We start from the raw sequence: 26146 nt of genomic DNA, 5'->3' as shown, positions 1-26146 counted from the left end.
CATCCATGCTGTTGCAAATGGTAAAAGTTCCTTCTTTTTTATAGTGGCATAGTATTCCATTGTGTAGATGTACCACAGTTTTTTAATCCACTCATCTGCTGATGGGCACTTAGGCTGTTTCCAAATCTTAGCTATTGTAAATTGTGCCGCTATGAACATAGGGGTGCATATATCCTTTCTGATTGGTGTTTCTGGTTTCTTGGGATATAGTCCTAGAAGTGGGATTACTGGGTCAAATGGGAGTTCCATTTTTAACTACACCTTACTTTTATACTGGACTTTATAGGCAAGCATGTTAATTGAACCTCACAATAATTATAAAAGCAGAAATAATTGGTATTTTCTCTATTTTACAATGGCAAAGAAAAACTCAGAACTGATAGGAAAATGCCCATCTTTATATAGACTTTTACACAGAATTGAAATGATCTCCCAAGCCTAGTGATACCAAGTTCAAAAGTTTTACACCATGTTTCAGGATAAGCTAAAGTGCAAACAAAAGCAACCACACTCAAAGGTGCATTGTTAAGCCTCTTAATGGATTTTATGTATGCACATTGGATTTTCTCCTTAAAACATAAAAAGCCTTCAATGCAGTCTTCTGTAATCATGTGATTTGAAAAATTATGACAGTCGTTACTGGGGCTTTACCTTGAGCAGCTTTAATTATTTTAATAACCATTCACAGTTCCTTCATCAGAGAGATTTTGGACCACAGTATAGTGATTATCAGACTGATGGGGAAAAGCTCCCTTGTTATACTTATCACCTAACGTTTAGTATGTGCCGAGTGTGATCAATTTTTTACATATGCGTTAATTGCATTAAAGCACTGAACAGGAAAAGCTATTTAACCTCATCTTTATTCACTTATCCTTGAGGTAGTCCTGTCATGCTCCTCCTCGAAAAGCAGGACGTAGTGGCTTGAACCTTGTATGGATCACCATAGTTACTGGGCATTCGTGACATTTTATTCCTTACTATTTTTACTTTTACATATAAATTCTTCAAAACTTTCTTTCCTGTGTTTTATTATATCGTTTTTTCCCTTGGCACAGTTATAAAATGAATGTCATTATTTTACATCTTTTACTCTCCTTTTGGGACCTGTGGACTGGAGTCATTTCCGAGGGTGCTATTCCTTCCTGTGGCAATAGGAAGCTTCCAGCCCTGGGAGCCAGAGCAGGGCGTTCACAAGGTACGTGCCAGTGTATACCCAGCACAGACGCTTCCTTGCTGATATTCTTCCGACACATTTAGAAGGAATGAACATGAGTTTGCAGTAGAACACTGAGGTTAAAAACCCAGTGGAACTATTCAGTGATGGCCCCATTAACTCGTTTGCCTCATGGTGGAACTCCGGGCACTAAGGGTGGGTTTCTCTCACATGTGGGAAAAGGACCATTTGAACCTGACACTATGAAGGCCGAGGCTGAACATAGGGGCAGTGAGGCCTGAAGGAACAGAGGGGTGACTTTCAGTGGGCTGCCCTGGGCTGCAACAGCCAATTCATCACCCACACTGCAGTCAGGATTTATTTTTCCTCTCGTTTGTGTAGCAGTGCCGGTTTCCATTTTAATACTTAGAAGGTAAGTTCAGTTGATGGACACTTTGTGTAATAAAATACTCTTTTAAAGTACGTGCCCACATACACACACGGGATAAAAAGTGGCACCACCAGGGCCGGTGGCTTTCACGGAGTACATTTGTAGAGCCCAAAGCTTAGACCTGGATATGTTTATAGCACTTTAGCTCCGTTTGTGAGTTTGGAACCCTTCCAAAAAAAGAAGAGAAAGACATATATTATTGTTTATAATCTGCTTTATTCCGCCAAACCTTGACTGAACAGACCTGTGGATTGCTGTTTAAATCCCTCAGTGCCTTTAACTACCGATGGGGAAAGTGGTTAATGCGCATTCTAAACGAAGCTTGGCATCCACTCAGGGAAACCACTTTAATTGAGAAGCATTAAATGTTAAAATGATTCTAAAAAAAATAATAGAGACAGCACACATATTGAGTATAAAAGTCCAGGCCCATCAGTAATATAGCTCTTGGTTCTCATATTCCTCTAGCCTGAGTGAGCTTAAGCCCTGCAGTTGACAGGTGTCGAAAAAGCAACTCTCGATTCCCGAGGTGGCTGTCTGCGGGCGGCTACCCATCCGCTGGCAGTGAGCGGACAGTGGTCAAGGGCTCCACGTTAGAGGAGGGGAGCTGGCAACTTGACAGATGTTTGTTTTTCTGGAATAATAAGCTAGTCCCAGGTGACTAAAATATGAGATTTAACCTCAGAGTCCTTGCCTGGACTTTCCATTGCTGTGCTGGAGCCATCTGTTGAAACCTATTTACCATTTTAATGGCCTTTTTTTCCCCCCTTTTTTAACTGCTTTATTTCCAACTCCAAGTGTGTGTGCCAAGACTACTCTTTGGGGTCTGTATTTTATCTTTCAGGAAGCAATTCCCAGCCTTTCCAAAATCCCCAAACCCCTCCCAGGCAACAGGAGATCCTGGTCCAGGGTTGGCAAGCAAGTGAGAGAAAGATAAATCTTTTAAAAACAGAGAACAAAACCTCTCCCCCAGCTTCAGCAATAGCAGTTCCTGGAAGTTCTGGCCGATGCGGTGGTTACTAATAACCCAAGGTGTGCGTCAGTCACGTGGCAACGTTTCTGCCCTGGGAGCCCCTTCTGTGGGAGCAAGTGCACTGTCGGGGACAGCCTGTGACTGGTCCATTTAATTACAGAATAACATCCCAGTTAATAACATGCCTACATTCAATGTCTGTGTTTAATGGGGGAGAGGCCAAAGGAAAGGGTTCTAAAGGAAAATCCTGAAATCACATTGGACAAAAAGGAGAGAAGAAAAGGAAAGAAAAATTTATAAAGAAGTGTTACAGTCATTAGCCCACTCCCTCCGAAAGGGGGTGATGTACTCTCCCAGGGCAGGTGCAGATGATTTGAAGACCTCTGTTTAATAGTTTGGATGGATTCTTTTTATTACTCCTTTTAGAAAGATGGTAATAAGTTTCCTCTTTCTAGTGATTTGGCCCCATTTTATAAACATTGGGTTTTTTCTCCCTCCTAACACAGTATTTCCTCAGCAGCAGTGGTAACCATTGCTTGCTTCTCTGGGGCAGCCGTGACCCACACCAGCACCCAACCGAGCGCCACTGCTCGCTGCTCGCTGCACATCCAGCAGAGGACCAGAGGGAAGGCGAGGATTTATTTCCAAATGACCAAACTGAAATAGCATCGTCTAAAGAGGTATGGCAAAGGGATGCAACCATTTTCTGTTTAGACTGTAAAGGACAATTTTTAAACTATGTCTCAAATAGCACATCTAAGGAAATACATTCAGAAACGTTGAGGATCACCTTTTAGGATTTTTACTTCTAGTTTGACAATTGGTTAAAATTTACAACATACTGACTTCCCTTTGATCTTCTTTTCCTCCTTTTCTGACTTTGGCTGAGTGGAATCCTGGCCCCAAGGAGAAAGAAGGTAGGGCAAGCAGTGCAAACACTGACTGTTGTGCCTTCCTCAGTTCTCCTGAGTTTGAGTTTTATTTCATTCTTTCTGGCTGGTGATTTCTTTCCTTTATTCTTCTTTAAGCAGCTGTTGTTCTGAAAAGGCTCTGTCAGAGAATCGTGCTCAGGAGCTGGTTTCCAGTGACCGAGCCAGAAAGAAGGACCCGATCCTCCCTCCCTCTGTGAGCTGAGAACTTATTTGATAATTCCAAAACGTTGCTACTAGATTACTGTGGTGGGATCAGGGTGCACTAGAACACCAAGTGGAAACATTCCAATGAACCGTCAGCCTGATACACTCAAAGCAACTGACAGAGTTTGGAAAACAAAGACTCAGTAGAGACAGCTTGTGACGAGGGTTTGAGAATAGACTACAGACATCGTGTACAGTGTTAGAATCAATAGCCCACTGCATGCACTGGCAGAACTCTCAAGCCCCATTATGAGTTCTCGGGAATACCCAGATAAGTAATCAAATTTAGTAGCAACAGAGGCCTTCATAGCCACTTGGCAAATTTCCCTAACAACCACCCAAGCGACTGAGCAAGGGAAGAAACAAAAGTCCTCATGTGCAGCACCTCCTTATTGCTCTACCCAAACTCCCCGCTCCCATTGGGTGCTCTCGTCTTCGCCCTTGCTTGCACCCAGTAAGGTCCTTCTGAACCTCAGCCTTCCTTGGCACATACCCAGTAAGGCCTTTGCCTTTCTCACCCTTGTAAAGTATTTACCACAGGAGATGACTCGGCCAGGGACCAGAGCAGAGATTTGGGTCTCCACAAAAGACCTTTAAGCCCTCCAAGAAGCTCAGTGGAGGTCCTGCCTGGGAAGGTACTGCCTTTCCTGTTTAACTGGGTTGACTGTGGGGCACAAAGTAAGTCTAAAACGTAGGAACTGAGTCCCGACAACCTGGTGGCATCCTTAGACTGAGAACTGAGGCCCAGAGCCCAGCCTCATGCTTTGTACCTAAACAAGCCACACAAGATGTGACAGTTGTCACTACCACTGTCTGAGGAGTCTCAGAATACGTCCCCAAGTGCTCCAGGTTAACTAGTAACTAAAGAGGTGATGGATGAGTTTTCTCTGTCGCTGCTGAGCCAGATGCCATCAGCACTAACCAGTAGAACTTTCTGCAGGGATAGAAATGTTCGATATTTGTGTCCAAATACCATAGCCACATGTAGCTCTTGAGTGCTGGAAATATGGCTAGTGTGAGGGACTGAAATGAACTTCGTTTCACTTCATACTAAGCAGTTTAAATGTAAATAGCCGTGCGTGATTAGTAACTACCATATTGGACAATACACCTCTGCTTGGATCTTCTCTTCAGCCAAACAAAACTACTAATCACTAATGGAAAAGGCATTCTCTAGTTTTTCCTAGTTGGGACCCCAGCTCTAAAGAAAGGCTATGACTCTTTTTTTTTTTTTTTTAAAGAATCTCTGTTGCTCTTTCCATCCTCACTATACTTCAGGTCTGGCACACTAATAAAGCCTCCTGCGGAGAAAAAGTCTGAATGGAGATTTTCCTAGAAAAGCTTGTTTAAGAGCCCTGATGACTCTGATGAGGTGTTTCTATCCCTCTGTCCACCTCTCACCCAAATGTAGACATTTGCACATACTTTCTCAAGGGAGAAAATGTGTGAAGTGTGAAGGACAAACTAACTAAAAAGTATGTAGTCAACAGGTTTCTCTGCCCATTCCCTAAGTCTAGGAGCAGAGGATTGGGCCCTAGAACATTGCTGTAAGAGAAATCGGAGAACTCTAACCAAGCCTTCACCGAGCAGTTCTGGTATTTATGGATGTAAGTAGTTCTGGCATTCGGAGTTGTACTTCGGGTTTTCTTCTGGTGATAAAAGGGTCCCATGTCAGCACAGCTTTGCATTTGATTTAGGTCAAGAGAGAAAACTAAATGAAAACCAAGACACACCAGCTTCTAAAGAACATCCATATTTATTTAACATAGTTTTACCATACACATCTCATGCCAACACACAGGAGGCATATACAAACAAACGCACCAGCTTCTGTTCCAAAGTCACATGGCAATAAATAAGGATGGGTGGGTCCTTTTTTTTTCTTTTTTCCTTTTTTTCCAGCAAATGAGACTTCATTTCTTTTCACTGTACAAAATGTACACTGGGAAGGGTGAGGGCAACAATCCAGAGCTTAGGGGAGCAGGTGCTTTGAGGTCTGAATGCAAGTTCAGAGCAGCATCTGGGATCCTGCAGCCCCGAACCTGCCCATTTGGCTGCACACAGTCCTCGAGTGAGGGAGTACAAATGATTTTGTCTCTCGGTGGGCAGCAGTGAGAGTGAGGGTGTCCTTCTCTGTCCACCTGAGCTCTGCCTCCCTAAGCAAAGGAACGCTTGGCACACCTCCAGACCTGCAGCTGTCTCCTCCCAGAGCTAGCAGCATGAAACTGTGCTTTCGTGGGCCTACCAAGCAGAGTGTGGGTGGGATGACTTTGCTGAGCTCTCTCTTTTTGGCTCCTGTCACTGTGGGAGACAGTTGGAGCAACTACTGCAAAAAGGGCCAATTGACCAATCCAAGAAAGAGAGAGCCAGTGATGTGCTTTTTATTTCGCTTTCAGCGTGCCCAGAGCCCTTCAGCAGCAGGCAATAAAACAGAACTCATTTCCGCTTAATTGGATTTTTCTTCATCTCACGGGTTCCAATTTTTAAAGTGCAATGTTTAAAAATGAGCCTCCTCAGTCCTTCCAGACCCTGCTGGCTGAAGAGGTATGGTCATCATTTCCACAGTTAGAACCAAGTTGTCAGTAGTGGCATGTGGGAGAGGTTGGAAGGGAGAGTGGGTGCTGGACGCACTGTCGCCCATAACACAGCTTTTGCTCAGCTGAAGCCTTCAACCCACTCCAGCAAGGAGGCAGTTGTTTCAAAATAACCAGCTTGAGCCTCAAGAGGTGGTCATATCTTTCATATCTACAGATTACTTCTTGCAAAGTGAACTTAATTATGAAGATTGAATGGCCCTCAATTATCTTATTAGATTTCGTGTTTTGCATTGGCAAAAAAAAAAAAGAAAAACTTAAAAACACGGCTAAATGCTTTTCTTTTTGTTGTTTTTTGTTGTTAATCCTCACCCAAGAATATTTTTTCCATTGATTTTTAGACAGTGGAAAGGAGGGGGAGAAACAAAGAGAAACATCAATGTGAGAGAGAGACATCCTGCATGCGACCAAGCCTGCAACCAAGGTACGTGCCCTTGACCGGAATCAAACCCGGACCCTTCAGTCCGCAGGTCAGCACTCTATCCACTGAGCCAAACTGGCTAGGGCTAAATGCTTTTCTTATGTCTTAATTTTGTCCTCTTTCTCTGACATTTCACTGTATTAATTTGCAGGAATAATATTATCAATATGGTAGTTGATTTGCACTTTCTATTATATTCTTTAACTATTAGCTGAGGCGAGAAAAAGAAAGCACAGAGACAGAAAGGAGTTTGCCTCAGGTGGCACAGCAAGTCCCTGAAAGGTCCAGGACCAGTCTTCCCAATAATGTGATTTAACAGGTGGGCTGGCTTAGCTTTGCATCGGGATTTCTTCTGTGGTTTTATTTCTCTTTAAAAATAGAGATTCTTCCATAGCCCCGTGTGTCCCATTTTTCTTATACCAGCTACTACTGGAAGCTTAGGTGTTGCTGGGTTTTTAATTGTTATTTTGCTCCTGAATTCAGAAACCTCCTATCCCAAGGTCTATCAGCCAGGTGCTCAGATGAATGTTGCTACTTGTAATTGCTCTCTTAGAGCCACAGACAGATTCAAATGATGTAAATTGCTCTAGAAGGTCTTGTTTCATTTTTCAGATGTGTCCATGTCACTTTAGCAAGGGAGAAAGCAGCTCCCAGGAGGCACCTTATACCTCAGTCACAGACCGCTGAGCAATGGAGGAAGCTCTCAAGGTACAGTGTGTGCTCACCATCTCCAGCCACAGAAGAGCCAAGCAACAATCTTGGCACGCAATGGCTCACTGGTGGCACCAGTCCTCTAGAATGCTAACTGCACTTGCAAGGAGAGCCACTTAGAATCTGAGGCCTGGCCTGGCTGTGCTTCTACACGGAGCGCCAGTGTTTGCTGCTCTCTGGGAGGAGGCTCTGGGGAACTCAGCTCTCCCAGCTTTGAGGCCAGTATAGCTAGCCAGCCCCACCAACACCAAAGCAGCCCACCAACACCAGCTGCCCCGCTCACTGAGTTCTCAAGAGACTGTTACTAGCACGTTCTCCAACCATTGAATAAGGCATGAGCTTGATTAACTTGCATACAAAACAAAAACTGCTCAACTGATCTTAAACAGTGCTACCCAGAGGGCCATGTTCCTTGAGTCTGCTGCCCCTGGTAACCACCAAAAGCAGGCAGTACCTTGAGATCCCAGGAGCTCCTACGCCAAGTAACCGAGCTGCGACAGTGGTCTGGGTGGGACAGTCTTTAACTGGTTCATTGCCCAACACAGTCCTCCTGTGCACTGAGAGCTGCCTGCTGAGAACAGTATGTTCAAGAACCTGTCCTCCCAGAAGACTGCGGCACATGCCTTTCTTGTGAGTCTTTATTGCCATCCCCACTGTTCACTGTATTGGGAATTGTCTGGGCTTCACCCTCTGGCATCCCTAATCCTGGAGCCTCAAGAAGAAATCCTGCATCTGCAGGACTCCCCAAGCAAAAATCACGACAATTGCAGCCTGTCGGAAAATAAGGGTCCACTACAGAACTGATCAGGGAAAGGTGGCCTGAAGGCTGACCCCAGGAATTTACTGATTATACAGTTTGAAGAAGCTTAACTGCCCGTAGTTTAGTCCTCAGAAGGCATTTGCAGAAGATGCAGGAGCCAAGGAGGAAGGTTTATTTCTTCCTTGAGTCTACCTAGCACACTCTTATATCTTTGCAGCCTTCAAAACGTGACAGACATGAAAGAAAGGGTGGTTAGGGTCTTGGGCCCCATCACTTCACGTGAAAAAGGTAATGCCTTTCTTACCCTTCCCTACTCTGCTGATCTTAAGAAAACAGGAGGCCAGAGAAGTAAACCACCATTTCCCAGGGGACACATAAATTCCCCTGGCTAATTTCCAGTGTGCACATGGAGAACCTCCTGCAAGGTTGAGGGGTGGTGCATTAAGTAGGAGCCACGGCACCTTCACCACGGTATGTCCCACCGAAGTGCAGTCTGTCGCAGGGCTGGCAGCTCACAAAGCAGGGGTTGGCCTTGCCCTTGCCTCGGGCTTGGTGATGTGCTATTGAAACCCATAAGCTGAGTCTGCACTGCCACTGGCTGGAGAGCTCCCCTTTCTGAGCAAGTGCAGGGCTGGAGCACCACAGGGCCTGGTGTGAGGCCAGCCAGCAACCCAGGGAGATGCAGCCCAAGGACCACTTGGAACTCTGACAACTTTAGGGCTGCTCCCTAAATGATTGCTCCCAGCCAAAAAGCATTGCTAGTACTTGGAAGAGGCCAAGACTGTCCTCCAACTGAGTCAGCTAGCACAGCAGAGAAAGCTCTCCTTTTTAAAGGGCTAGGGAGGGTTGGCTGTAGGTGGGTGTGCACTTGCAAACTCATCTAAACCAACCACCTCAAAACAAACTCACAATATCATTTCCCCTGCAGGAGCGGGGACTCTGGGAGACTGGCATCTGCTGATTTGGCTAAATGGACTGCACGCTTGGAATCCAAATGGGTCTACAAATGTTCTCACTGATTGTCTTTCTGGTCTCTCCATATTTTAGCTTTGATCGTTGTGTAAGCCACAGCCTGTCTAGTGGAATAAGTGATATGAGCAAATTAAAAAGGCACATTGTGCTCCAAGGGGACTCGTCGGGCAGTCGCTGTGATGGTCCAGGGCCACTCAGCTCCAGCCTCAGAGTCACCTGCAACGAAAACCACTTCTTGCCATCAGGGATGGATTCAGTGATGGTGATGGGACTGCTCACAAACCCAAACTGACAGATACTCTCTGGAGAGGGAAGAGGTCATTCTTCACAGCAGAAGAGAAAGGAGGGGCATGTCTCTATATCAAACTGTGGCCATCAGAGTTTCTACTGACCTTTAGTAAGTGACCTTTTTTATTTTGAAAATTAGGGTTTGATAAGGGTGGTTCAGAAATCACTTTTCTTATATTTAAGGGCTGTGACGTCACCAGAATCTCAGTTCTGGCGAGAGCACTGGTGTGGGAAGCATCTCATGAGACATACCAGTTGGAGCAGAGTTCCCTAAGGCCAGGGTGGCCTCACAGTCGCCTCCTGCTGCCAAGCGCTGAGCAGCCAAAGCCTGTAAGCAGGGTCGGGGAGGGAGCATAAGCCAGCACCCTAGCGCTCTAGGCTCTGTGCCCTGTGCTGTTCTGAGAGGAGGCTGCTCCCCCACCATTTCCCCAGGAGAACAGCACCGTAGTGCGGTGACCTCCTAGGGATCAGCAGAGGACTTCCATTGAAAATAATGGAAATTCACATTGGTGCGCATTTGATCCTAAAAAGGTAAGTCTCTTTTGATCCTTGAAGATATTCTCTCAAGCCAGAAGGACAGGTAGGGTGGGGAGGACAGATGTTTAAAACGGAGGATGATCCATTTCATCGAGCCAAGAGGCTGGGCTAGTTGGAAAGTCGGGATAGCCTACACTGCTTCCTGTGGAGATGTCAGAGGTGGGTCCCCCAGCCATGGCTCTCAGCGTCTGGCTCACTCCCTGCCCTGCATGCGCAATGATGCCCAAATTACTGTCCACTGTGTAATCCAGCCCATTGAGCAGAGGAGCGTGGGACGGCAGGGACGATATGGAGGATGGAGACTGGGGGATTCCATAGGGGCTCCCATCCCTCAAGTCCTGATAGGATTGTCCTGTCCCGTCCATGGAGAAGCTCCCATTCATTAACTGTCCGCCTGTAACGTCCCCCACGTTGCCATAAATCCTATTGGTGTGGCCAAGTTCTGAGAGAATTTGATCCTCTGTGGACAAAAGAACGGAGATTTATTGTCAGCCAACAGGATTCCAATGTTCCTGTTCTTTACAACCTAGGTAGGAATACACGACCAGGAAAGAAGCCCGAGGATGACAGACAGCTGCCAAGCAGGGATCAAACACCATCATGTCAGCCCGAGACTGACCCACATCAAGGGAGGGAAATAGAAGAAACACCTGCAGAGACTAAATTCCTGGGACCAAAAGTCTGGATAGTGTTTGGTGAGTGTGTTGGTCCCATGTCACTCACGAACTAAGATACTCTGGCTACACTGAGGACTATGAATGCCTCACATCACGGTGGAAACTCTGTGCTGACAAGATTTAATCTGAACGCTTTCAGGCTAAGTAATGTGCTTGGGTTGGCTGGTTGGGAAACAAGCAGGCCCATATGGTAAGGGTAGCTGAGGACCACTCTTAGACATGTGTACACTGTTCTTCTGGTCTACTTGGGAGAGATTCAATAGCAAATGACTTGGTTTGTCTAATACAGTCTTCACTGGGGACAGTGTTGACTTGATTAAGACACATGGACCTTGTTTCTGAGAGAATTTCACTAAGGGGATCTAACAGGATCTTTGCCACCTGGAAGAAGTCACCTCTCCAACAGAGGTGGCCGTTTTAATCTTAAGAAATACATAATTACTCGGAGAGAGCAATGATATGTCACCCTGGGAGCCCACCTGCACCCAAAAGAAAGGAGCTACAAAATGAGACCTGGCAATCCTGTATGTTTCCGACATGGATTCCAGCAGCTCAAATGAGATCAAGTGGCTTTCCTAACCCTGCCAAGAGGGCTAGGAGAGGTGAGCATGAAGCCCTTGAGCCATCCCGGGGCCCCAGTACAGACCTCTAGGCTGAGCTACCATCCCCTCAGGTGAGCAGCTTGTTCTATCCTCTGCCCCAGAGACTTTTCTATTCCCCACCTGGGCCTGTGCATCAGTTCCTATCCAGGCTCTTTAAAGGGGCAGGAAGGTGAAGGCTCAGCTTCACCGTAAAATGGCCAGTGTTTGGCCTTTTGCGTATACCTGTCATCCCAGAGAACCAGGGCCCTCTGAGGGAGCCACAGGCTCCCCGTGGGGACAATCGTCCCTTCCAAGGCTAAACATCTGCTGGGCTTTTCCCAAACACATCCAGAGTCATTTGTGTTCATTGACTCCCCACAACACCACTGTGAGATGGGCAAGGATGTGGTTATTCCCTACTTATAGGTGGGGAAACTGAGGCTCAAGAAGTGATCCATGTGACAGAGCCACAACTGGAAACCCAATTTCTGACCCCAGCTCTGAGGACTCAGGCTAGGAGAATAGTTACGGCTATTTGCAAACAACATAAGGACTCAAAACACAGTCATTTGCAATGTTGCTGATGCACCAATTTGAACTTAGCGCATGCTCCAAAGCATTTGTGGGTGGGGGCAGGATAAAGTGCGCAGAGGGGAAGGGATTCAGAAGTGAGGCTGCTCCCCATCTCACATGCACTCACAGTAGTGATTTCCCAGGGCACAGGGCCTGAGGAGCATGTCCTCCCCATCAGGAGTGGAGAAAGGGGTCACTAGGGAATCCTGGGAGGGAGCCAGGGCCCCTGCACAGGGGCTGAGGGCACAGACTGAGACCCGGCTCTGTTCACAGGTGCACGGGGTGGTGAGGGAGCCCCAGTCAGCAGGAGGGGAGGCCTTGGGGCTCACGGTGCTAGGGAACCAGCTTGCACATCTCAGCAGCAGAGCTCTCTTGTTTTCTTACAGGGCCACTCCATGTTCCCCCACCCATTACTGCCAGGGGCAGCGGGGAGCCTGTGTCCAGGAGGGAGTTGTCCAGGCCTCAAGAAAATCCCTCCTGGATGTCAAGGATCACTGCGCCTCGCCCCTCCAGCCCTGCTCACCTCGGAAGCTCAGCTCACTGTCACTAACCCCACAGTCCTCTGCAGAGCTCTCCTTCTCCTGCTTGCTGCCGCCCCGGCTCCTCTTGACACTCTTATAGAACTGTCCCCAGCGGTGCCGTCCTGCGTCCTTCTTCAGGCGCTTCTCCTTGGCCCTTCTGTTCTGAAACCAAACCTGCCACACAAGCACAAGGCACACATTCGGAGGATGCCCACCCCAACCCCACAGCCCCCAGGTGGCTGGAGACAGGGACTGGAGTTCAAGGCCAGGAGTACACTGTGCCCATGGCTCCCTCTGCCTGAGCCTCAGACACCTCCAATTTGGCAAGTTCCCCAGAATCATGGCCCCGAGCCCCAAGTCCCCAAAAGGATCAGTGACATGGTATGTATACCACTCCCATGCCTTCCCATGTAGAGGGCACAGACTGGCCCTGGGCCTCCCAGGAGTGTCACTGGGCCCCGGATCCCTAGGCGGCAAATGAGTACTGGGCCAGGTAGCTGGTGTCTCACCTGTACGACCCTCATGTCCAGGCCCGTCTCTGAGGACAGCTGCTCCCTCACGTGCCGGGCAGGCTTGGGAGAGTTCTTGTAGGCATTCTTCAAGGTCTCCAGCTGCTTGGCTGTGATGGTGGTCCGGGGCCGCTTAGCTCCTGCCTCTGAGTCATCTGCAATAAAAACCTTACTGGTTGAGTTCAGCCCACCTGAAGCTCCTGAGTCTCGTCCACCTCCTTTCCTCACATGTGATCTTGCCTGCTATGGGCAGAACAGTGGGGAGGCAGAGTGGCGTGGCCCACTCTTGCACCACAGGCTTTCCGAAGTGACTTAAAAGTAAGGACACCATCGTCCCCCGTCCAGCCTCCCTGTCCCCTCCCATCAGACTGGAAGTGTTCTATTCCACGCATCTCCTGTCATGCCCAACACCCTGGTGGACTTCCTTGTGAGTATGACCGATGCTGTGAAGGTGAAGGAGCTAAAGTCTGGGTTCAGGGCTGTCCCACATGCCCCTGTCCCTCCTTCTAGGGCCCCTCGCAGGGGTGGCCCACGCATTCACCAGTCATCTACAAATGTTCATAAATTATGGGCCAGAGCCCACCACCCAATCGCCTCTCTGCAGTCCTAAACCCAGAGTGGAAGGATTCCAGAGCCACTGTGGCACAGGAAAACCTCCAAAACTCTACTTAATTCTGTTTTAGGGAATCAAGCCTTCTGCCCATATTTATAGAGATGCCAGCATGATAGCAGATATCAAATAGTGCACTTTTAAAATACCTATACAGCCTTTATATATAAAATCTGAAATAGTGAAACCACCAAAAAATTTTAATTCATTGAGAATTGCTTACTGTCAAAGTAGGCTGCCCTAGTGAATTAGAAATTGCTCTCACCACAACCAGATGGCAGTGCCCCTGGGATACGCCCTGTCATCCTGGCTGGTGGGCATGGCTTCCGCACTGCTGTCCACCTGCACAGGACCTTCTTCTTGCAATTATGGGGGCTATTATGCTGTTATTTTAACATTCACTGTTATTATAATTTAAAATCTTCTTTATATCCTATAATAATGTCATCCAAGTATTCATTAAGTAGTGGTGGCCGTGCTCATGCTGAAAAATGCACCCAAAAATCAATAACTTTGGTACGGAAGTTAAATGTGATAAAAGGCTATGAAGAAGGCCAAGCAAGACCATGATACCCTGGGCTGTTAATTTAGGAGAGAGCATTCTTCGAGGTATTAGAGACAGTGCTGAGAAAATAAAAAGTAGCATTAAGGCAAAGATACATCTCACCGGTTATGGATTTATGTGCTCCCAGAATACATCCCTCCCTTACTTCTTACATTAATTCCTATGGGAAAATTAGCCTTAAAATAGGTTAGTTTTGAATTATTCAGGGTCTCTTAGCACTTGTCCCTGGCACAAAACACAACCTCATCATAGTGAAAATGCAGATATCCAGGGTGGCAAAACAAATGAACAAAATCATTCACACTCAAGTACAAACAGCTGATATCAGATCCTTTGTGTAGCACAAGGGAGGGAACTAAGCCTGAAAGAGGGTGTAGCTTAGCAAGGAGGAATTAAAACATAAAAAGAGCCAAATGTCCCAGAGCAGACAAAGGTCCCTGCTGCCCTCAGCATCACCCCGAATTCACAGGATGAAGCGGCGTGGCCCCAGCTTCACTGCCGGTGGAGACAGGAACCCGTCAGAACTATGTAGCCTGCAGCTCCTTGAGAACCTAAGCGGGTCGCACCTCCCTGTTCGCATTTCTCCTCCATGCTGGTCTCACCCTCACTTAACATCCCATTCCGCATGCTTTCTCCTATTTAAGCTCAGGAAACAGCCCTATGTGGCAGGTGCTATTGTCCCCCCTGGAGAGCTGAGAAGGGACCCTGATTTGAGAGTGGCCCAGCAGTGAGGCCCCCAGGTTCTGAGGCTAAATCGCATGTCTCTCCATGGTCCTGCGGGTCTGCTTAGTGTTAGCCCCTCCCTGCACCACCGGCAGTGGATGACGCCAGGCCAGGTGTGCTCGGGGCCCGAACGAGGCCTCTGACAACAAGCCGGCCCCAGGGGAGGCCGTGCAGTCTCGGTATCTGCTGAAGGGCATCAGCGCTCCAACGGCAGCTTGGGACCCGCAGTCCATCTGCTCTGATGGTTTAGCCCTGACAAGACGCCCTAATCTTCTGTGACATCATAATTGACTTCAAAGCAACAGCATCGAGTGAGTTTTAAGGAACCAGAGCAGATAAATCCATTAAAGCAAAGAGCCTAGAATGGGGTTACAGAGGCCCCAGAAAGAGAAAGAGACTGAAGGCCTGTACACCCCAAAAGGCCGAGCTGGGGGTGGTGGGAGGAGAGAGAGACAGGAGGCCCCTGACTCAGCACCCCTTCCCACCTTCCACCAAAGCCAGGCTCGGCTCCAGCCGGCTAGCCCCAAGATTACCTCTGCCTCCTCACCACCGCGCACCCTTCATTTCAAACTGCATATACAGAGCAGAAAACTAATTTCCCCATGTAGTGATCAGATCTCTATGACATGTGGGGGCCCAGGAAAGCTCTAGAAGGAGATACTGACACTGTTGTTGCTATTTTTTTTTTCCATCAAGCCCAGAGCTGTCAACAAGAGCTGCTTTCCACAGCGATACCCTGAGCTGATAGAAATCCTAGTCAAAGGCAAACAACCTTGGTGTTTTGTGAGTTTGTGCATCTGAGATGCCCAGGTTGGGTTTGGCCAGATGCCATATTTGGAGCCAGTGGAGGGCACACCCCCTGTGGACACAGCCGTGTGTGAGGAGCCCAAGGAGGGCTGCAGGAGGGGAGTGTTGGGCTTGGCCTTCCTGAGGGGAGGTCGGAGGAATGGGGGTCCAAGCCCAGTCTAGGCCCTGGAAAGGCTCAGGGCTGCCCAAGAACATGGCATTGGAGGGCAGGAGCAGCTGCTGCCCATCTGCCCACGTGAAGGCAGGTTTTCCAGGTGTGAAATGCTGGGCCTGACATCAATGTCAGCCTGGGCTTCTGCTGCAGACCCTGGACAATGACTCTGAGGAGGCTGGGGAAGGTGGGGGGCGGGGGAGAGTTCCGCAGCTGAGTGTGGACACTGGCTCAGTAAGCACTTGGCTCCTGCATCGGGGCTTTAGGGGACATGAGGAGTCCACACCCCTAAGTCCTTACCTCATGAGGGGAAATGGAGCACAGCTGACTGGAGTCCAAAGTGATAGGCCAATAGGTGCTGAGGTAAGTATGCCCCCCAATATACAAGACCAAGGAGTATGCCCAAGTGTCCACTGTAGGCGGAACACCCTCCCAGCCCTGCCCCAGGCAGGAGCCACCCAGATAATGACATGCGGCCCCTGGCTGCTCCTGAGCCCAGTGTGGACGACCGGTGCGCTCACTAACCATACTTGCTTAAAGCTGCCATGAGCCAGCAAGCACTAAAGCAGTGGTTCTCAACCTTCCTAATGCCGCGGCCCTTTAATACAGTTCCTCATGTTGTGGTGACCCCCAACCATAAAATTATTTTTGTTGCTACTTCATAACTGTAATTTTGCTACTGTTATGAATCATAATGTAAATATCTGATATGCCATATGTGTTTTCTAATAGTCGCGACCCACAGGTTGAGAACCGCTGCGCTACAGGACTGGGGATGTTGAGAATTAACTCCCTGTCAAGATGTGGGGCGGATCTCAGGAGGCAGGTGTGAGCAGGGCTCTGAGGGACTCAGAGGGCCCGGCCTGAACAAATGCCTGGGGGGGACTGCAGGGCTGTGCCACCTACCGTTCTGCTTGGCCGTCTCGTAGTCTTCCTTGCACACCAGCCGCCCATCCTCCATGAGGTAGAACTCATCCCCCGTGGCCAGCTGCCGGTTACAGATGATGCAGGCAAAGCAGTGCAGGTGGTAGACGAAGTCCTGCGCCTTGCGGACCACCTGGGTCGGGGGGATGCCCTGCTGGCAGGCCGTGCATTTTGTGCCGAAGCGCCTGTCAGGACAGCATGAAAGGATTAGGGCATAGGGGGCTAATGGTTTCCTCCCATTTCCCATCAGCCCCTCTCCTGGACCACCCAGTGCTTACCATCTGGTCCCCCAGCCTCTAACTGACCTCACTGCTTTGTGTCTGAGCTCTTTAACCACAAAATAAAGGGGCTGGATCAGAACTAGTCTCTCCTGTGCCTTTCAAAGGCTGACATGACACCCCAGGGCTCCAAACTGTCCACCCGTCAATTCACCCAACGGAGGAGTGTCTATGTCCCCTGCGGGCAGGCCATTTCACCCTCCGCCTCCTGGTTTCTCCAACTCTGTGGTGAGGCCTAGAAGACCAGCCCAGGGGCCACTGCTGTGCTCATACTGGTGAGCATCAGGCAGCTGGAAAAGTTCCTCTTCCCGCGCTCCCGCAGGAGGAGCCCGTGTGGCAGGGAGAGAGCACGTGGATGTCCACCCTGGAGTGCCAGGCACTGCACTTGGGCAGCAGAGCAGGGCCCTCCCCTCCCTCTCCTGCCTCGCCCCTCCATCCTGCACAACCATACCTCCTCGCCCCCGTGCCAGCCTCCATCCCCTTCCCATGCACAGCCCCTGGGATGTGGTCCAGGGTGGGCCCAGAAGCTGCATGTTCATATCCCTGTGCCATTCAGGGCAGGGAGTCTGCAGACCTGGCTGGAAAATGCCACTTCTGACCCCTCCCTGGTCTACCCCTCTCCGGACCAGCACTGAGGCAGGAGGAAAGCATCTGCAGCCACTCTGGGCCCAGTTAGGAAGGGAGGAGATGTATACATCTCGCAAACAGCTCATCACGGTCCTTTAAGCTCCTTTCCCCATTCTAGCCACAGACAGACAGGCCACATGAGCAGCCACAGAGGTCAGCAGGGACTTGGGGGCCAGTATAGACATGGGCGATGGAGGGGGCCACTCCGCTGCAGGTGAGCCTCCCCCGCTTCAGGAGGGAGGCGGGAGGGGTGGGGAGGCAGGGGCAGAGTTTAAAACAGCAATCAACCTAATTATTCATGACATTTCACACAGCACAACTTTATCTTCTTCAGGATGAAAGACTTCGCCTAATGGATCTGGGGAAGGTTTGATTTTAATGGTCCTTTTAACTAATGCTTATAGGCAGCCTGATTTCCCCTGAAAGGACAGTACATATTTCATCCACATTAATACCAAATAAATTAATTATGGTCATGGCTATCATGATGAATCCCAGATTAATGCAGAATGATGGGTCTCTTATGCAGTAATGATACCTGCTGGGGGCTGAGGGCCTGGAGCAGGCGAGCCAGCTGTGGCTTCAGAAATCCCCCTCCCAGGACATGTCACAGAATTGGGGGGGTCTCTAAATCTAGATGGGTAACCCTGAGAGAGCCAGGAGTGTGGCCCAGGGGACTGCTCTTCTGAGACGAGGTCTGGGAAGGGTGCTGGGGTGTGAGGGGCTGAGGCGTTTGGCTTGGGAGGACTGCAGAGTTCTGAGCTCCTGGGATGGCTCAGGGTTTTCTTGGGGGCAGGAAGGGGGTACATGGAGGTCTCTACAGCGGGCAGGATGGGGCTCTTCAAACCATCCTCAAGTTTTTCAACACTGTGCATCCAGAGGGGGACTTGGGCTTCCAACAGATTCTCAAAGGGGTCCAATCCCGAAAAATAGAGTTAGCATTTGTTGAATCATAAATCTGAGAACAAGCATGTTTTCAGAGGATATGCACAGAAATGGCTAAATGTGAGCATGGAGAACAAAGTATACTATCAGTTCTAGACAGTTCTATACCTTCCAGGACACAGGTGAAAACCAGGCTTCTCAACACCTGCCATCTAACCACATTGCCTGCATTCAAAAGGAAAGCAGGCAGGCACCGGCTCTACCCTGTGAGTGTGTGTGTGTGTGAGTGTGACAGAGAGAGAGAGAGAGAGAGAGAGAGAGAGAGAGAGAGAGAGAGAGAGAGAGATTGAGATTGGGGGAACAGAGAGGAAGGAAGCCCATATAGTATGTGTTCTCAGAGCATGTTTTCAAAATGCCTATCATGTTTTATCCAGTCCAGGCCAATTCTCAAAGCAGGTGTTCAAAATAACAGGAGCCCTTGCGCCATGCTCACTGCAAACCCTAAGTAAAGCACCCAAATCCAGGTGCGAGCGCCGCAGCAGAGCAGCTCCTGAGGAGAACCGGACTTTCCAAAAGCAAGTCTTCCCTTGCGGCCAAAAGATGGAGGGGCAGGGGCTGAAGGGAGCCTGTGGGGAGACTCCAGGAGGGAGGAGACCACCCCCCGCCCAGTGGCCACCCATGGACAGAGCGGGCCACTCTCGCCACCACAAGGCAGACAGTGGCTTTCGGTAACCAGGAACCCAGTTGACACCAGCGCCCCAGCGACGTGAAAGATAACGGGGTATAAATTTAATCTACAAACCGACAGTGATTCATGCGTGAGGGTGGCAAGTGCACAAGAAAAATGAAAAATAAATGGACTTTTCCACCAGCGTTTTTAGCAATTGAAGCAATTTTCCTGATTGTGGGATTTATACCGACGGTAAGTGGAAGTTGCTCCTTATTACCTTGCTCCTCTGGAGCACAGCCAATGGGACCCTCGGCGAGGGGACTGCGTGCTCTCCCTCGGCCCACAGGGCTCCCCGCACAGCCCACCCTGAGGGGCACCCGCCCCCACTCAGCCACTGGGCCCGGAATAAGGTGCCGTCCTGTGGGGCTGTGCGCGATGAAGACACTGCCTCTGTCTCCAGCTCTCGGACCAGCCAGTCAGCCACAGCCCGGAGAGGCTACACAACTTCTGGGATGGGCATGAGGCGGCCATGGTTAAACGCCCTGGGCTAACTGTGAACTTGGCTGCTTCACAGAAGCAATAGTCTAAGGACGGAAGGAAGCTGAGGTGGGGGCGGAGCTGGACACTGGCCAGGTAAGAGGCTTCCGGGGATTTCCCAGGCAGTCTCCCTGTGTCCTGTCACTGAGCACCTACTGTGTGCAGCGCCCTGCCTACTCGGGTGCAAACCACACTGGCCTCGCTCAGCAGGACCAGCACCCTGGTCAGCCCTGCCTGGCCAGGTGTCAGGGAGCCCAGGGGAAGCCGCTGGAGCTGCTGCGTCACTTCCCTCCTCCGACCAGCATCACTGGCCATTCTAATGGCCCTGCCCAGCGTGGAGTCGGCAGCAAAGACCCACTGACCAGGAGAATGGATGCACGTATGTGTGAATGAATGCCTGAACTGCTCAGAAAACACATCCGACGCACTCAGAAGGATCGACACTCAACATAACCGTAGCTCCTAGCAAAAGCTTTCCTAAGAAGGGACTTGAACCCCGGGTTGAAACGGGGCCTACGGCGCCCTAACACACAAACTTTCCCAGGCGCTTCGCTGTCATCCACGTTTCCGGGTGCTCTGCCTGGAAGGTGATGCCTTCCAACAGCTGAGGAACAGGCTCGGGGGGCGGTGCCGGCCGCAGCTCACACGGGCAATAAGGGTCTGAACTTGGTGCTTCTAACAGGATGGCTAGCACACGGCAGGCAGCAAAGGCAGCAAGCATCCACTGAAGACGGCTGTGGCACCCGAGTGGAGGGGCCCTGTTCCCCTCATGTGTCCCCAGCTGCTCAGAGCCACTGAGCAGGAAGTTCCCAGGCCTGAAATTTAGGGGCTGCCCTGGGAGCCTTCACCTCTGGGGTGTCTATCCCAACACCCCCGGTCACACCCCACTCACCACCTTCATGCTCCTACCACCCAGTCAGGAGTGAGGGACCTGGGCCTGCTGGCGCAGGGAACGCACCAGACATCACTGTGACATTCAGGGGCTGCTCGTGACCCCAGGACAGGACAGGCCCGTGTCCTTGTGCTCGGCCCAAACTCCCATCTGCCCATTTGTCCCCTCCCCCGCTTCCTGCTCTTGAGAAGCCTGGTGGGACCACACCCGAGAGCAGGGTGTCTGGGTCCTGCAGAAAGAGACTAAGCAGGCCCTGCCGGCACCACACCTGCTAGAAACGAGCGTGTAAATCCTGCCCCACATGTTCTGGCACATTCCTGGTTTTAGGTTCTGTCCTGTGACCAGGCCAGGAACCATGTGAACATCATCGTAACTGGATTAATGAAAGCAGCTCCCATTCGCTAAGTACCTACTGTGTGCCCCTGTAGGTACATAATATCACTTAATCCTCACCACCAGCCCTCAGACCACACCCCACTGCCCACCTTGTGATGGTCACTGCCCCCTCATCCCTCAGCGGGTTTAGCACCACCACCATCACTGTCACTGTCCTTCCTGCCCCTGCCCTCTCAATTATTTGACCTCTTCTCCTGAAGGTCATGGCCTTCTCACTCCCATGGTCAATCGCAGACCACGTTGCTACCAGAAACTGCAGCATCTCCAAGAGTACCCTCCAACCACCCCAGGTCCAGCTGTCACCTCCTGTCACTCCCTGCAGCACCCTGACGCCCAGGATTCTGCAACCTGCGGGACTAGTCCATCTCTTCACATCCCTCACTCCCCTCCTGGCCTCGCTTACCTCCTCCAGCAAAGATGCAGAGGTCCCTCTTACCAACCCCTCCCTTACACACACTCTCAACTCCCTACCCTGCTGCAACCCTCCACTTTCTCCCCCGAGCTCGGGGGTCTGCACGGAGCTGAAGGACACATGCCACGTCTCTGACTGGCTCACTTTAAATCTACACTCTGCTCCGGACCTCGGGAGCCTGGGAAACCACAAACACTTCCCTGTCCCTTCGCTGTCCCTCCCTCCCACCCTCTCTCTCAAGCCCCCCATCCTCCATCTCATCTGGTGGCCCACTTCCTATTTCCCTGAAAAAAGAGAACTCTCAGCCAAGACCTGCCACCTGCTCCCACTATCACGGCCACACCCCCGCCTGCCCTCTGCTTCCTGCAGCTGGGCCATCCATGCTCCTGTGCAAGGCCGGCCACCCACCTTGGCACAGAGTCCATCCCTCTGCGCCTAATAAGATGATTCTTCCAGCAACGGTCCCCTTTGGCTCCCACATCATTAATTTTCCTCTTTACTAGATCCTACCCAGCAGCGTACAGCGTGCTATAATTTCTGCCACTTTAAAAAATCTCCCTTCTGACCCCCATCTCCCTCATCTACCATCCAGATCTCTACTCTCTAGAGCAGTGGTTCTCAACCTTCCTAATGCCGCGCCCCTCTAATACCGTTCCTCATGTTGTGGTGACCCCCAACCATAAAATTATTTTCGTTGCTACTTCATAACTGTAATTTTGCTACTGTTATGAATCGTAATGTAAATATATGATATGCAGGATGTATTTTCATTGTTACAAATTGAACATAATTAAAGCACAGTGATTAATCACAAAAGCAATATGTAATTATATATGTGTTTTCCGATGATCTTAGGTGACCCCTGTGAAAGGGTCGCGACCCACAGGTTGAGAACCGCTGCTCTAGAGTAACGCTCTTCAAAAGAGGGGTCTACAGGCAGGGTATCTAACACCCCTGCTCCTGCTCTTCTCTTGAATCCACTCTAGTGGTTAATTTTACGTGTCAAGTTGACGGCCACGGGGTACCCAAATATTTGGTCAAACAGGATCCTGAGTGTGTCTGCGAGGGTGTTTCTGGATGAGACTCACGTTTGAATAGGTGACTGAGGAAAGCAGATTGCCCTCCCCAGTGCAGTGGGCCTCGTCCAATCAGGTGAGGAACGAAATAGAACAGAAAGGCAGACCCTCCAAGAGGAAGAGTAACTGCGCCTGCCTGGCTGCCCTGAGCTGGCACATTGGTCTTTTCCTGTCTTTAGACTCAAATGGAAACATCAGCTCTTGGGGCTCAAGCTGCTGGCTTTTGGACTGGAACTTATACCCTCAGCTCTGCTGGGTCTTGCTGACTGCAGATCTTGGGCTTCTCAGCCTCCCGAATCACATGGGCCGATCCTTACAATAAATATCTTCACACACACACACACACACACACACACACACACACACACACCTCCCCTGACCTCTCAACAGCACTGGCTCCCTGCCTGCCTTCCCCTGAGAACACCGCACTCCCTTGGCCTCAGCACTGGCGCTCCTGGCTCTGCTCTTCCCCGCTGGCAGCCTCTCCACCGTCTCCCACACCCCATCTCCGCCCGACTCTGCTCCCCTGGGGATTTCACATCCACCTCCAGTCAGACCTCTCACCTCCAGAACGGTGTGTCCCACCGCCTGCTCAGCATCCCTACTTGGAGGTCCAAAACCAGACTCCTGATCTCCCCCAGTATCCGCTCCCGGGGTCTTCCCCATCTCCCAGGAGGGTGACTTCACTCTCCCAATCACTCAGGCCGAAAGCTTTGGACGCCCTCATCTGATTTGTCAGCAAATCCTGTTGGCTGTACCCAAAATTACATCAAGAATTGGACTACTTCTCACCATCTCCACGGCTGCCTCCCTAGTTCAGGCCCATCACCCCTCACCCGGAACTGCCTCTGCACGGTCTCCTGCTTTAGGACTTGCCCCACGTCCATTCTCCACACAACAGCCACCAGGAGCCTGAGTCAGACCATCTCACTCCCCTGCTCAAAACCTTCCAGTGGCTGCCACCTCACCTGGAGTCAAAGGTCAAGGTTCCTAAGACCCAAAGCAGGGAGGCAGGGAACAGGCTGATATGCCTCGATGTGAGTGGGGTTGGGGGAACGAGAAGAGAGAAACCAGAGAACATCTATACTTACATGCATAGCCCATGGTCGCAGGCAATAGGGTAGTGAAGACCTGGGGTGGGAGGGTAGGGGCTGGGAGGAGGGGGACAAGAGGAAGGGGGAATGGGAGATCTCTGTAACACTATCAACAACAACAAATATATTTTTAAAAAAGGTCAAGGTCCCATCAACCTTCCAGCCTCTACTCGGCCACGCTGCCTGCTCACTCGCCCAGCCACCCTGGTTCTTCAGGCCCTGTCCTGCTTCCTCGGCCTGGAGCACGCTTCCCAAACACCTGCGTGGTCCCTCCTGTGTGGCTCCCTCCAATGTGGCCCTCCCTGGGGCATTCCTGGCCATCTCCCCAGCCAGCACTTCCTTTCCTCTCTCCAAAGCACTCATCGCCAACGGACATGCTGTGCATTTCTTGTTTCCTATCTTTCTCCTTCTCCAGACGGCCAGCGGGGACCGTTTTGTTCCAGGGCCTAGAGAAGTGCCTGGCCCAAGCTATGTGTTTGGTGGCTATTTGGTAAATAAATACTGAATGGCCCACGACTGTGGCATGTGCTGGTATAGCTTCCCCTGTTTGCAGATGAGGAAACAAGTTCAGAGAAGGTAGGTAACGTGCCACAGGCCTCACGGCCATGAACGGTGGAGCTGGGATTTGAACCCAATGCTCTCCCTTGCTCTTGGCCGTTGGGAGCCGTGGGGGTCAGGCCAGGCCCACGCCGGCCTCCGTGTGTGGGAGCTGCCACAGCCCAGCGCGCTGTCCCCAGGAAACAAAGTAGCGCATAACTTAATTTTATGCTTTAATTGCCTGGAGGTGATTTACTGCAGGCCGTATATTTTTTCCCCGGCTGACACTTCCCTACATGTATTTCTTTTCGCTATCAGCACACTTGACAGGTAAGTTGCTGATATTTACTGTTACTGTATGGACTAATACTTCCAGCATATATCAGCACCTCAGCCATGTCACGGGCACGTAAAGTTCTGCCCGAGAATGGTCAGCCTTCGCCAGATATGGACAGGGGCCATATTTGGAGAAGGCCTGGCGCCAGAGAACGTGAGAGCCTTGGGGTGTGGGAACATATCCCCCAGCCCCACCTCCCATGCACACACTCACTCGCATACCTCCCAGGCTCACCAGATCTGCCCCACACGGCGCTGCTTTGTATTTGGGGTTTTAAATATGTTTTTCTTTTTCACGAGCGTTCAGTATTATTTTGAGATAAATGCTATTGGAAAGGCTTTAGAACCAGTGGCCTAGTCCAGGCCCCTCATTTAACACAGAAGGGAACTCGGGCTCAGAGAGAGGCAGTGACTTGCCCAAGATCACACAGCTCCGTTCGTAGCAGAAAAGAAGCTACAGCCCCTCTCCTTTTCCCTCAGCCACGCTTCCCTCCTCTCCCGCTTGGGGCAGGTAGGAGCCAACCCTCTTCTAGAAGAGTCCAGCTCCCTCCCTTAACTTCTGTAAGCACGCAGTCAGCCTGCAGCCCGCAGTCAGCATGCAGCACGCAGTAAACATGCAGCACCCAGTCAGCCTGCAGCACGCCCCAGGCAGTGCCAGGTGAGCTCTCCTCTTAACCACACAGCAGCCCTTACAGGAGGCGTCAGTATCCCCTCTCACAGCGGGACAGGCTGGGAGCTGTGGCCTAACTGGCCACAACACTGACCCTCCTCCTGTGCTTGCCTCCAGGCACCCAACCTGCCCTCCTTACTTCAGGCTCCATTCTCTGCCAAGGCCTTCATTTACTGGTTACCAGATTACCCGCCTCCTCTCCCAGCAGAAGAGCCACCTGGGAGGTTTGCTTAAAATCAGAATGCACACTTTTAACAAGCCTCCCACAGTGCCCCTGATGTGGGGGTTCCAAGGACCACTCTTTGAGAAACACTGTGTGACAGATGCTCTTGGCCCTCCTGTGGCATCTGCAGATTCTGGGTCCCTCGGGACCAAAGGTCTGTCTGTCTGTCTCTCTCTCTCTCTCTCTCTCTCTCTCTCAGTGGTCATGTGGCAGGCGCTGTGACAGGCAGTGGCAAGGATATGTAGGGGCAGAGGCCCTATCCGACCCTTCACACCACCCCCCAGGCTCACCCACTGTGCTGACCCATCTGCCCACCACAGAGCTCAGCCTCCTCAAGTGGGGCTTTCTGGGGGACAGACAGATCCCAGGATGCTCAGCGACAAGCCAGAGACTGGCTCTCACAGTCCAAACCCCTGCCGCCCCCATCTGCCCCATGTGACCTTGACCAGAGAGTCAGAAGGAAATGGGGTCAGGCCGGATCACTGCGGGCCCTTTAGTGCTGAGCTCGGAAGTCTCAGGAGGCCGTGGGGGCCACGTGGCCAGGCCTGGCAGGAAGCACAGCGGGCTGAGGGGGAACAGGGGCAGCCGCCTGGGGAAGATTCCAGTGGAGCAGAGGTTTGGTGACGGGGGGCCTGCCTCAGAGGGGACAGAGACAGCAGGGATGGAAAGAGAGGGCATTTTAGCCCTGGCTGGTTTGGCTCAGTGGATTGAGCGTCGGCCTGCGGACTGAAGGGTTCCAGGTTCGATTCTAGGCAAGGGCACATGCCCGGGTTGCGGGCTCGATCCCCAGTGGGGGGTGTGCAGGAGGTGGCTGATCAATGATTCTCTCTCATCGATGTTTCTAGCTCTCTCTCCCTCTCCCTTCCTCTCTGA

General features: G+C 50.8%; 1 protein-coding gene and 2 long non-coding RNA genes across 4 annotated transcripts in view; 2 read left to right on the top strand and 1 right to left on the bottom strand.

Annotated features, from left to right (window-relative positions):
* Window positions 1-4465: 4465 nt before the first annotated feature.
* Window positions 4466-7433, top strand: LOC138995910 (uncharacterized). Its single transcript, XR_011468693.1, has 3 exons — window positions 4466-5323; window positions 6652-6734; window positions 7344-7433. It is a non-coding gene; the product is annotated as an uncharacterized lncRNA (long non-coding RNA).
* Window positions 7434-7966: 533 nt separating this feature from the next.
* LOC138995909 (uncharacterized) lies at window positions 7967-13999 on the top strand. 2 transcript variants are annotated; one of them, XR_011468691.1, is made up of 3 exons: window positions 7967-8072; window positions 9420-10694; window positions 12217-13999. It is a non-coding gene; the product is annotated as an uncharacterized lncRNA (long non-coding RNA). The 2 variants fall into 2 exon arrangements; XR_011468692.1 differs by lacking the exon at window positions 7967-8072 and having other exon boundaries at window positions 8440-9993; window positions 10530-10694.
* The window catches only part of LHX4 (LIM homeobox 4), a 40217-nt gene continuing 24135 nt past the window's right edge, over window positions 10065-26146 (bottom strand). The window contains exons 3-6 of the mRNA XM_070396714.1: window positions 16623-16825; window positions 12861-13015; window positions 12354-12525; window positions 10065-10459 (exon numbers count right to left, since the gene is read on the bottom strand). Coding sequence (XP_070252815.1) covers window positions 10065-10459; window positions 12354-12525; window positions 12861-13015; window positions 16623-16825 — 925 coding nt within the window. The remainder of the gene's footprint in view (window positions 10460-12353; window positions 12526-12860; window positions 13016-16622; window positions 16826-26146) is intronic.

Source organism: Myotis yumanensis, unplaced genomic scaffold, assembly GCF_028538775.1.
Source record: "Myotis yumanensis isolate MYYU_CA2020_CCGP unplaced genomic scaffold, mMyoYum1.0.hap1 SCAF_17, whole genome shotgun sequence".
NCBI classification, from domain to species: domain Eukaryota; kingdom Metazoa; phylum Chordata; class Mammalia; order Chiroptera; family Vespertilionidae; genus Myotis; species Myotis yumanensis.
Note: the sequence above shows the minus strand (reverse complement) of the source record. Positions and strands in the feature narration are given on the sequence as shown.